The sequence below is a fragment of the Pempheris klunzingeri genome, chromosome 19, assembly GCF_042242105.1.
Source record: "Pempheris klunzingeri isolate RE-2024b chromosome 19, fPemKlu1.hap1, whole genome shotgun sequence".
Lineage (NCBI taxonomy): Eukaryota > Metazoa > Chordata > Actinopteri > Acropomatiformes > Pempheridae > Pempheris > Pempheris klunzingeri.
In genome coordinates, this window is record NC_092030.1 from 14,403,026 (window position 1) to 14,415,720 (window position 12,695).

The 12,695-nt window shown below is 40.5% G+C and overlaps 1 protein-coding gene across 1 annotated transcript; it reads left to right on the forward strand.

The window, feature by feature from the left end:
- Positions 1–880: 880 nt before the first annotated feature.
- tmem38b (transmembrane protein 38B) lies at positions 881–10,597 on the forward strand. The gene is made up of 6 exons (XM_070850944.1): positions 881–1,315; positions 6,343–6,499; positions 6,959–7,143; positions 7,306–7,393; positions 8,057–8,174; positions 9,594–10,597. Exons 1-6 carry the CDS (start codon positions 1,192–1,194, stop codon positions 9,894–9,896), a joined length of 975 nt encoding a protein of 324 aa, XP_070707045.1. The 5' UTR covers positions 881–1,191; the 3' UTR covers positions 9,897–10,597.
- The last annotated feature ends 2,098 nt before the right edge of the window (positions 10,598–12,695 follow it).

A 12,695-nucleotide genomic window follows, 5' to 3' on the forward strand; every position in this document is an offset into this window, starting at 1 on the left:
GCTTCCTCTTTCTGCCACATCCAGGTAGAGCAGACAGTGTTCCTTTGAATTTACAAACTATGCTTCCAACAGTATCTCTAGGAACATTCAGTGACTTTGCTATTTTTATATTGCCTTTTCCTTTTTTGTGCAAGGCAGTGATCTCCTCTCTTAACCCATATTTCTAACATGCAACCAAACGTCACTGTGAACAAACCCCAAGCCGGTCTGGGTATTTGATGTGTTCTATCTCAAACACACATGATGCATCATTAGATGAGACAACACCTGATTTGCAAATGAGTGCTCTTATGAGGGATTCTATTCAGGGGCTTGAATCATTCTGAGACGGCAGTACTCATTAAAAATGGCAATTTGTGTTGAATTTGGAAAAACCACCCGTTTGTAAATCGTGCCAATACATCTAATTTGCAATGGGGATTGAATAATTTTGAGTGTATAGTTTAGTTGTCTCAAGAAAAAGCACGGTGACCAAATATGAAAAAGAATGAATTCATGAATGAATATACCAATAAAACTAGAATATTCCATGATTTTGGATAGGACAGGTGGGATTGGATGGCGAAAGTGAAAGCGAAGGTGTTCAACTATCAAAATTAAAGCACAAGTGATATTAAGATAAAATCAACATAACACAAAACACAGAAAAGATCATAAGCAATATGCCATGTTATTTACATATTAGTCATAAATAGCATAGTGTGTCGTATCTACCTGTAGGCTCCACCTTTTAAAGGTACAGGCGCTCTGTCAGCTTTTACTAATCCTGCAGCATCACCTCGCAGAGCCACACTCTGACACGTGATTGGCTCACCGGGCTCTCTCTCCTCCAATCAGAATGCCGCTCCGGCTCCGCCCGCCACATCACTGGCATGGCGGAACACGAAGCAGGAATTCCGCCTATGCGCCGATGACAGCGTCGTTGACGGGGTGACACCGATCATGATCGTCTTCTGGCAGTACAGATCTGTTGCTCGGCGATCATCGGAGTCAACCGACCAGCTGTGGGCAACTTACAACTAACACTGCACCCACACACAGCTGTCTGGGCCGCGGGCTTGTTTTCTGACTTGACAAGCCCTGATGCTCTAAGTTGGACCGGTGCCTTTTTCTCCACTTTTCTCCACTCCTCACCAGGATCGGCCCATCGGGACTGTCCTCTTCTTTCTGGAGAGTTTTAGAAATACGAGTATGGATCTGTTCGCGGCGCTGCATTTGGACGAGCTGTCCCACGGCCTGGCAAACTTGTCCATGTTTCCGTACTTTGACATGGCGCACTATATCGTGTCGATAATGGCTCTGAGGGAGCAGCCAGGTAAGTGGCTTTGTTGGAACAATCCAGAGACCGAAGTTTGACCTGGTGAAACTTTATCTCCGATAACAAACCGTCAGCTATCCTGGTATTCAAGCTCTCCACTGGTGCGCCACACAGCCACAATGGGTGTTAAACTACAACTCTCAGAGGGATGGAACTTTAATGATCTACTCTATAATCTATTCTATTGTGCACATAAGCTGCACGACTCATTATGGCCTTATTTTTATATCATTAGTAGTAGTTTTTTTTTAATTAACAGTAGTATTTATTGTATTCTACTCCATTATTTTAGGCCAAATAACAGAAATACTTATCTGTAAAGTGCAATACTAATCAATAGCACCAGAAACTACACCCTCCAAATGATCAGAAAGTTGAATCAAAAAATCCTTAAAACAGTTTAAAGATTTAACTGTGTGTATGTGCATGGGGTAGGTTGATTAAACAAAAAATAAACTGATGATGAATTTAGAAATTGATCTAATTAATCAGTAAAACACCCCTGGCTGATTATCGTTTTACAAACTACTGCTCCAAATAAATAGTTCCCCTCAATACATCGTTTCACTGTAGTTTTTTTTCCTCTATGTGTGAAGAATTGGTTTTTTTTCCAATGGTGTCGACAGCAGTCATATTTATAAAGTAAATATGCTCTATTGCAAGAAAAGTCCTTTATTCACCTAAAAGTACTCATCAGCAAAAGGATTGAATTGTTATTACTAATGCATCAACGTGGTCACCGTGGAGCCAATTCTCACTGTAGTTTACTCTCTATAAATAAATAATATTATAAATTGATTATTGATTATAAACTGATCACATGATTTGTATGTAAAATCCTTATCTGCAAAGTAAGAAGTATAGTATTTTCCTCAGAGGGAAGGCAGAGTTGAAGTGTCAGATAACATACAGTATTCAAATAATGTACAAGAACCTCAGAACTGTACTTAAGTTGCTCATGTTTGCCGTCTTTGTTTGACTGACACAAACACACATAACACACACTTCCATCCTGACTTTAAACAGTCGATTGTGTCACCTCAGAATGAAGGCAGGAATCGAGCCAACTATGTTATGTCACTGAGATAGTCTGAGTCTGCAGGGACAGGTGGACTTTAACTGCACAAGCTGGCGAGTTGAATTTCCACGCACACAAACGTACAAGAACACACACACACACACGGCCCATTGTAGTCCCGCTGCTGTAAATCTACAGTCTATTTTCGAACTTGCCTCGCAAAGCATCTGAGCAGCCGTGACCTTTTAACCCTTTGTCCTCTGCTCCCATCTATGTAGAGACGGATACACAGAGAGTGAAAATATGGACAAACAATATGCCAGGGGTCAGCAGACCATTCTTCTGTGTGGTTGTGTGTGTGTGTGTTTGAAATTAATCATGTGATATGAGGAAAAAGGAAAATAATCATGCATACATGGGTGCATTTGTGTGTATGTTGTTTTTAAGCATGGACAGTGTTTAAAGATACTGGATGTGACAAGCAAAATCAAGGTTTAAATCTTTAGAACGTTTAAAAAAAGAAGTTCAATAAGCTCCGGTTCCTCTTCTTCCACCCAGCAAAGGAAAGGAATGCCGTAAACCAAACAGTCCTTTCTTTTCTCTGTCTTCCCTTCCTGCTCTGTAGTGCATCCAATCTGAGAGTTTAGTTCTGGAGCTGCTTCACAAATGATAAAGTAGCACTGGTAAAGGTCACTTTTAAGAAGACACAATCATTGCATAGATTCATTTAATTAGCATGAAACACAAAAACAAAAAAGCTCTTTGCAATGCATTTTAAAAGAGCTCGCCAGTTCTCTTTACACGCTCATTACAGTGTCACCGCACTTTACTGCGGAGACATATGGGGCAGATTTATAAACTATGCTGTGGGCGGGCTGCGTAGGACACAGGAGGACAGGGACGAGGAGGAGGAGTGGCGGTTGCGTCTCGATTATTGGTTCAAGCCCAAAATAGCAGGTGATAAGCCATCTTTTTCTCATCCAGTGTGGCCTGTAATGACTCTGTCCACAGAGGGAAGCAAACAGGAGTAAAAAGTAATTCTAAGAAGGGCTATAAATGTAAAATAATGGGCAAATGCAAGTAAGGCGTTGGCTTTGGAGAATTTGGGGAGAAATTAAGCAAGAACAATAGTGTCAAAAAGAGTTATTGAATTGTTGATTAAGAGAATGAGTAAAGAAAAAGACGGATCGTGGGAGTTAGTTTCAGGAGAGAGTAGGGATGTCTTATTTACAGGCTTAGAGAATCTGAGTAAGTGTGTATTGTAGGAGAGATGGTGTCCCAGCAACGGCTAAACTGCTTCTCAGCTACAAAACTTGTCCCCTTAAACCCTTCCTTTGTGCTCATTTGTAAAGATCCGGGCTTGTGTGCATGTAAATAAACTAGCAAATATCTAAGTTACGTTACAAGTACCTTTGCTCTCATTTGAAATGACATCACAGGCAAAACTGATCTCAGATTACAACAGCTATCTTAGCTGAGAGATTTCCAAAAAGGGAGCTGTCGTTGGTTTGTTTAAATTCCTGGGAGACCTGATGGGAAAGAGAGACAATATTCAGCATGGGCCCACTCTCTACCTTCTCATCAGGGATGGGAAGAGGGAAAAAAATTAGAAATCGGTGTCTTGCAGCTGTGGCGTGCTTGGCTTGTATTCCTCAAATTTGATTTGTAAATGTGTCTCCTTCGATTGCAAATCAGGAGACGTGATCTGGCAAAGGTGTGTTTGTAGCCCAGGATGTCAGAACAGTCCAATTATATTTTATTTAAAATGGATTTGTTTATCTCAATCCACATTATGTGATATATGTGGACTGTGTTAGATGATTTACCTTCCGTTAAATTCTGTTCACCTTTAAAGTTGGTGCACAGCTCAGACACCGGCTGCATCAGCTTGTTGCGCTCTGGAACTAAAAGTGATGACATAACCATGCAGTTTACTATGTAAGCAATGTGCTGCACTTGTGAACCGTGTGCCCTTCCTGCTCTAAAACCTAAAGCACTAATACTCATGTCAAGAGTCATGTCGGCTGAGGCTCTCACAGGAGAGAGTGCTAGACTGCTGACTTTTTTTTTCAAACTTCCTCCTCTTCTAACTGTGGCAACTAGTTTTGGACCACAAAAGTTCATGACACCAGACTGAATGTACAGACAGTAGAAAACTTTCTGGTTGCACTTGCAAAAAAAAAAATTGTTCTGGCATCACTGATAACTCACTGACCCAAAGCCGCATTGTACTGTATATGACTATATGAGTTTTTGTTGTCTGTACTCCTTCTCTGAGTCAAATCTGAACACACAGAAAATAAGACACATGTATTTTGTCTTGTGGCTTTCAAAGGATATCATCTTGTCCCTGAATAAACAAATGAACATCCATAAATCCGCTCAGAAATCATAGAAAAAGACTCTCCTTATAACTCCAGAACTTGCCTGAGGATCATCATGTTTTTACGTTTTCCTCAGTATCAAAGCAATCCAGTGATAACTGTGCGTACATTCATGGCTAAAATGCAAACAGGAATTGCTAATAGCTAATTCGGCATACTTTCAATGGTGCTATTTGACAAAATGTAAACAGCAATAGGCTGAACACTTGGTGCTGACGTTGTAGCCCACAGCTAACTGACTGACTCAATAGGTAAAGTATCTGAGTATTTCTTCCACTAATGTATAATAGGATATGGTCCGTCCTGTGGAATGCAATACACCGTAGTGTCATTGTCATTTCAGCATATCATGTGTTAGCTTCAGTTATTTTCCTGTTACTTTAGCATCGGGATTGTTCAAAATGATGTTCTCTTATGTTGAAATTTAAAAACAACTCATAACTTTGTACATTCTGTACAAGTGGCTGGTAAATTAAATAGCTTCTCTAGTATTTTCATATTCTTTGAGAAGTCAGACGACAGTTAAAAATGGAGCCACACAGACTGAATCCATGGGGAGTCTGCAGAGGAGACACATAAATCCTCCTTGTTTACCAATCTCTCTCCAGGAGTCTATAATCTGTCTGTAATCCTCAGATTACCAATGTGGTCCTGTGTGTGGCCATAGTGACTCAGGGCAGGTGGCTCAGGTTTGACTGAGTGCTACAGGTCTGAGGTTAAGTCAAACACATATATTCTAGTCTACACTGCCAGCATTAACTTTGATAACGTCAGAGAAGTCAGTCTTAGATAGTATTGGACTGTCTCTGCAACTGTAGATAGGGTTTGATGAATGATTTACAGAATCTCATTGTTGTAATAAAGCTTATGTTGGCACTTTAGTTAAAGAGCAATTACGCCAAACTTTCCTTTCATAGTGACTATTTACAGTAAGAAGATCAAATGCAATAACGTCATACTACACAGTAGTTCACATGCTATTTCAGTTGCCTCTAACCATGTTGTTGAAGTTAGCGTGAAAAATGGCTTCAGTGGAAAACACTGCTCTTTTTAAATAGAATGGAAACACAGAGGGAGCGCTGAGCAGCTCATCGTTATCTTCAGTGACTGATATTACTTGTAACAGTAAATGTCGTGTCTCCGCTCTGCACTTTGAACTGTAGGCCCAGACGCAAATAACTGTGTCGTGTAACTGTGCTTGACAAACCTCTCTCTTTGGTCCCTGTATTTGTTAACTAGTTAATATTTATACCGTTTGAGGGATTGGGAGAAGCATTCTCAAACTCCACTCATCTGTCTTCTTATATCCCGATATGATTAAGTTGAATCGGTGTCTACGACAACACTGTAGACCTCACAAATGGCCTTTTTGTGTAGACTAAATGTTAGTCATATCCGCGAGGTCTGCATCCTCAGTCTGTAGCAGAGGGATTTATATAATTACAGTAATCATGCTTAATTTTTATGATGGTAAGCATGACCGCAGGGTGTTCCCAGGCTCTTACAGACTTCTTTACAGACCCTGTAGGAATGCTAATATGTTATGTATGGAAAATGCATAGGGTCTCAAGGAAATCCACAGTGATCCTGCTGATAAGTATGCTTTCCTTGTTCTTGTGCAGGCGCTCTTGAGGTCTCCAGAGTCAGCCCATTAGCCTGCTGGTTCAGCTCCATGCTCTTCTGTTTTGGTGGAGCCGTGCTGTCTGGGATCATGCTCGCCGAGCCACCTGTCGCACCTCTGTCTAACAGCACCAGTGTCCTGTTCGCTTCGATCATCTGGTAAGCATGTGAGACTGAAAATTATGGTGTGTAAACAGAGAAAAGAGCAAGAGAGGAAGAGCGGCAAAAGGGACAGAATTAGTGAGAGGCCCTCTGCAACACTGTGGAAAAGGGATGCAAAAACATGCCGATGTGCAGCCATGAGCAAAATGCAGAATAAACAGGTAGTGTTGTGAAGAAATGCGGATCTGCTTAATTTCCTGTAAAGGGAGCATGAAGTGTGGATGGCAGTGAGTGAAACAGAGAGGTTATTGTAAAGTTCCCATCTCTGAATATGAAGCCTTTAGTACCGTCTACTGGTGGCACATATAATCACACTTTTCTCACAAAAAAAACACACACATAGTGGCCTCTGCTGGTGGAATGAGGTACTTGACAGAGACTGGCAGGTGATAACTTTTAGAATGTTTTATGAATGAATGTGTGCCCTACTTATTTGAGCCATGTGTGTCTCTGCAGGTATTTAGTGTTTTACTGCCCCATGGACCTGGTGTACTGTTGTGCTGCCCTGCTGCCCCTCAGGCTGGTGTTGTCAGGAATGAAGGAGGTGACCAGGACGTGGAAGGTGCTCGGAGGGGTCACCCAGGCGCACAGCAAATACAAGGACAGCCTGCTGGTTATGATTGCCATCGGGTGGGCTAAAGGTCAGTAGCTAATGGTGCATGCTGAATGATTTTTCTGATTACATAGTTTTGTAAGAGCAATAAAGTGAAGTAAGACTGAAATATTTAGTGTTTTAATCAATATCAGACATGTTTTACACATGAATCTGTAGCAGCCTTACGCCCCTTTTCCATCCATACTAGGTGCTGGAGGTGGTCTGATAAGTAATTTTGAGCAGCTTGTTCGAGGTGTGTGGAAACCAGAGACTAATGAGCTCCTCAAAATGTCCTAGTAAGTCTTCTGCAGGACTCTGCTGATATTAAATCAATGATCTTTGTCTAATGTTTATGCTTTTAAACTACACTTTCAATACAATGATGTGATGTCTTGTGATGTATTGAGTGTAATGTGAAATTTAAAGGAATAGTTTGACATATTGGTAAATACGCATATTAGCGCATTGGCTACAAGTTGTTATGTTGCAGTTAATTAAATGCCAGACTATTTTCCCCTGCTTCCAATCTTTATGCCAAGCTAAGCCAACCAGCTCCTGGATGTGCCCTTATGTTTTCCTTACAGGGTGGTATTGATATTCTCATCTACCTCTCTGCAAAAAAGTGAAGGAGCAAAAAATATTAAACCATTTCGAACAAAACACTTAACAAAGCCAAGGATACGCCACAGATGGCGCCCTTAAAAATCCCATCAAACATGTTCTCTTTGTAACCTTAAGGCTGCATTAATGAGTCATCTACTCACCAGTATGCCTTGTACATCTCCAGAGATGATGTGTGTCTCCAGTTTCGTTCATTTGTGCATAACATTTCAGGCTTATAAGATGTGATGCTTTTCAAGTGTGTGCATACATTTATCGCCCTAACTATTTTTGACATTTACATTTTTTTTTTATCACATATTAGATTATAACTGTTCTCTCATTGCATGTTTGTTAAGCCCCACCAAGATCACCCTGGTAGGGGCGGTGCTGTTTGCCCTGCAGCACACCCACTACCTGCCTCTCCAGAAGCACCACCTGATGCTTATCTACACCGTCTTTATCGTCGTCAACAAGGTCAGCCTGGTGCATTTGGTGTAGCTCATAACTGACTCAATGACCTTGAAAATATATGACCAATGTGGGAGTGATCCAGGTACAAAACAGGAAGGCGTGTTTTGGTCCATTTAATTGTTTCCTTGTGACAAAGGAAACTATTTAATACCATTTGTTGTTTATTAATTAGATCTTAACTGAGGTATAACAAATGTTTTGCTGCTGCAGCCCCCTCTCTGTGATGTCCTGTCTTCTAAATGACCTTTCTCCCTCCGCTTTTTTGAAGTTTTAGCTGATGTGACTCACATTAGCTCGGTATTGCCCGTAGGGCTGGGGCTTTTGCATCATTTTCATCAGCTTGCATCATCCTCTCTTCTCTTCTCTGGGAAACTTGTGCTCTTGACTGAGACACAGATAAATCTACCATGTCTTCTTTCAACTCTCATTCTGTTTGCTCCCTCTTACTCTGATCTGTCAAATTAACGGCAAGACATTTCATCAGATTTAAGGTTTGCATCCAAACCTGCTATTTATGATTTCTTTGCCCTTAATGATGCAGATGCTACATTCTCATCCCCTAATGAGAAGTATGTAAACTAGTCTAACATCACATCAGCTTTTCGTGAAAAAAATGATGAATTACATACTAAAGGTATGTAGCATAAGCAGAAATGTTCCAATGCCATCTTGACCTCATCATGTGATCATGTTTTATAGTTTTTGACTTCAGAAAAAGGAATATATTTTAAAACTGCAATGACAGTTTTCTTTGACCACAAGGGGGCAGAGGAACAAGCTGTAAACACAACACTGACATATCACCTTATAAAGTTCATATGGCAAACTTGTTAGCAAACAGTTGACTGTATACACAGCCAGCAGATATGGAGCAACATTAGCATTCATTTGGAATCGTGTTTACGGGTGAATATAAAGCCACTATAATAATGATAATAACTATTATTATTATTGGCTCATTAGCTACAAAGTGATCCACTTTGTTCACCAGTTAGTCTTTAACTTTGTCTGCCTGTCTTTTGGTGTTGAGCAGCTTGTGTGCAGTGGGTTTTTAAAGCTTTTTGCCTGCTGTGTCTAAAAGTGACGCTGATAAGAGCAAAACGAACAAACCGAAACTGTGATGGTGTGAGCCAAAAACCAAAACAATGAGCTAAAAGAGGCGTAAAAGCTCTGTAGAGCTGAGGGGAACTGCAGAGTCAGCTGATAATTCTCTGTAGGTTCATCACCACAAGGAACCCCTTTCACATGCTTATTTAAAAATAGCAATTAAAGCTGCATTAAAGTCAGCTGTTTTGATGAAGGAATTTGAGATACTTCCACAGTTTGGAAATCATTAGCACATTCTGTTCTAAACCTATGAACTTATTTCTACCTATTTCTTCAAATTTTGACACATTTATCATCTTCTTCATTTATTTTTAGTCAAGGATGCTGCTGACAGGTTCCTCCACCTCGCCATTCGCTGCCATCGAGTCAGCCATCTACAAGACCCTCTTCACTGGCTACTCCCCTTATGCCGTCCTCACTGGCGATGTAACAAAAGCATGTATCGATAATGGCACAACCAACACGGCCACCTCCATCACCGCAACCAAAGAGTCCAGCGAGAATGGAGCGCCAGAGAAGCGCACCCCGGTTTCTCCTGTCAAGGGACAAAGTGGATCGCTGAAAGCCAAAGAAGAGTCAGAGAACACAGAGACAACAAACTGCAAGAAGACCAACTAGTCAGCCTCTGCCCCATAGCGCCTTTTCACCTCTAAGCAGGGTTGTGGAGTCATTTCTGATTCAGATTTGTCATGTCAGGACTTAAACTTTCTGTGGTATTTATTATCACAAAATATATTTTTATCTCACAGGCTAAAACTTGTTCTTGCATTTCTCATAAAGCAATTTAAATCTGACTGCTGAAATAGAATGTCACTAAGAGCTGACTCCAACCAACCTTGCACCTTATTGTGGGATAATCACCCCCTCCTTAAAGTACTGTGATATTCATGCTGTCGGATGTGAACATCATAATATCCTTGGGCTGATTGCACACTTTCAGTACAATGTGTAGCTTAATTTTTAATATATATTTATAAAGAGTTCAAACTATTGGTAATTTTATCTCTGGGTTTTGGGAACAGTGCTGTGCACCTGCTGATCTATGAATGTCTATGTATCTTTTTCTCTTTGTACATACTCTGCGTCATGTAAATGCTAATTTCCTACTCTGAAATGGTTAAACCAATTTTTTAAGAGATTATATAAACGAGAGATTATATTCTATGACACGCAAATATTTTATTCTATTTATACTAAATAATTGCACCCTTGAATGTATAGCATTTTGAAATGGAAGACAACTTTTTATTGTGTTCTGTTTCTTTGGTTAATGCTACAAATTGCACATGAAAGCATGAGAATAAACAGGTTTAAATGCACTCTAAATGTGTCTGTGGGATTTCTAACCTCTCACTTGAGCAGGCATTTCTGTACAGTTTGTTTTACTCCTTATCAACTCACTTTAAAGGCACCAAACAGATCATTAGTTGCATTTTAAAATGTGTCCCTGAAAGAAAGCTCCTAATTAATACAGAATAAAACATCATGTACCTGTCTTAGCACATTACTGATATCTATATTAGCTGGTAAGTTGATAAAAAGCAGCACGGCGTCCAAAAGTAACAACCTCTATAGGCTGAAACATTGCATCAGTGTAACATCAGCACCTGATTGATACCTCACCCTCTTTAAAAAGCTGCTGGAGAGAGATCCCCTAAATCCCCCCCAATTCTCATCTATGTAACCTCAGACGGCGAAGAACCCCCCTGTGAATACAAAATAAACCCAGTGGTGGGGGTGTTGGTAGTGAGCTGCTGAAGAGAAAAGAGAAGATGTTCAAAAGACGATCAAAAGCGATCCTAGTTGAGAGGATGCATCTACCTTTAATATGCGTCAAATCTGTGTCAGATGTATGCATGTCGGTTATAAGCTTGTATCTCACAAGCGCGCTTCGTGTTAACGCGTGAGCTGATCTTTCTCACTGTAATGGTGAACTGTGTCACCTAAGGCCACGTTAGTAAGCCACTGTTTTCCTTATGCTGCCTCCTGTGACAAGAAGGCAGGTGACACGACGACAGCTCAGAACTTGAAAGTTCCCAGACAATTCTCTTAATGAGGTCTGGACCTGTATGACCCCCACCACAATTACCCACTGAACTGAGAAACCACCCCCCCGCTGTCGAGCCTCTGCTACTTTCACCTCAGTCCACCGCTCCCTGCTCTTCACCTGCCCTACAGCACATCTCCGTCTTCTGCATATTTTCCAGTCGTCGGCTGCTGAAAATGAATCCTTAAATGTGTCTTATACAAACACATACAAATTATGCATAAAGTGCATGCCCACATTCCTATACACTTGATTTGAACCCACAATGCATTTGAGTAGAGGTCAAGGATATAGCAAGTATGTGGCATATTATGGCCCAGAATTATCACCTTTTCCCCATTTCAAAATCACATCAGACACACAGACACATCTTATACACATAGCCTCAATGCTAGGATACCGTATGCACACACATTCCTATAAACATGACTTTGAACCCACAGTGGCGTGTAAATAGGTCAAGGACATAATGAGACCATGGCATACCACCCACAAACAAACCCACAACATACACAGACACTCATCCAGGCACACGGTCGAAAGAAAAAAACAGCTCGGCTAAATACTGGGAAGTTATTCGAGCATGTCTGACACTGTCAGCTTCAGAGTCTGTGACCTGCTCTGTCGTTGCTCTGTAGTTTTTTCTTTCATCAATCACCACCCATGCTATTCAAACATTTAACTTAAAGGAACGATGTGGTAAGATTCTATATTTTTGTTAAATGTCAAAAAAAATCCCATGAAAAGAGCAAAATTAACAAGAACGGTCCCATAAAAACCATCCGTAGCTGAAAATAGTCTCCAAAAAATATATTATTTAGTCATGTTTGAGGAATGTTTGCGGAAAACTTCAGCGGCCAGCAGCCAGCCATTTTAGGTGGTGGTGACGTCACCTATTAATGAAGAGACTTGAGGGTCTTCACACCTCAGACATTGTCTAGTCTTAAAGATGAGCTGTTTCTGAATGTGATGTTGTGAATTGTAGTTCTGAATGGGATCAGCCAGAACTTATTCCTTTTTGATCTGGAGTTTTATCCAGAAATGATACATTTTCTTCCTTTGTCCAGGTCTTGAAGCCTGATTTGAATGATCTTTGCACTTTGTCTTCATCGTCCTTATTGCTAGATTATATGCTTTGTTCTATATGTTTTTTCATTTTTCCTACTTCCTGTTTTTACCATTATGATTGCATGCGTCTATCTTTGCTTTGCAGTTACCTGCCACCTATTTTGGTCATGGGGTATCCTTATCATTTATATAGTATTACCCTGAGATTTACCACTAGTTTAATATTATTGTCATCATGAAAGAAGATTTTGGATGAATTGATTTTAAACTATTGTCACCAATGTTAGTATATAGGCTGTTGC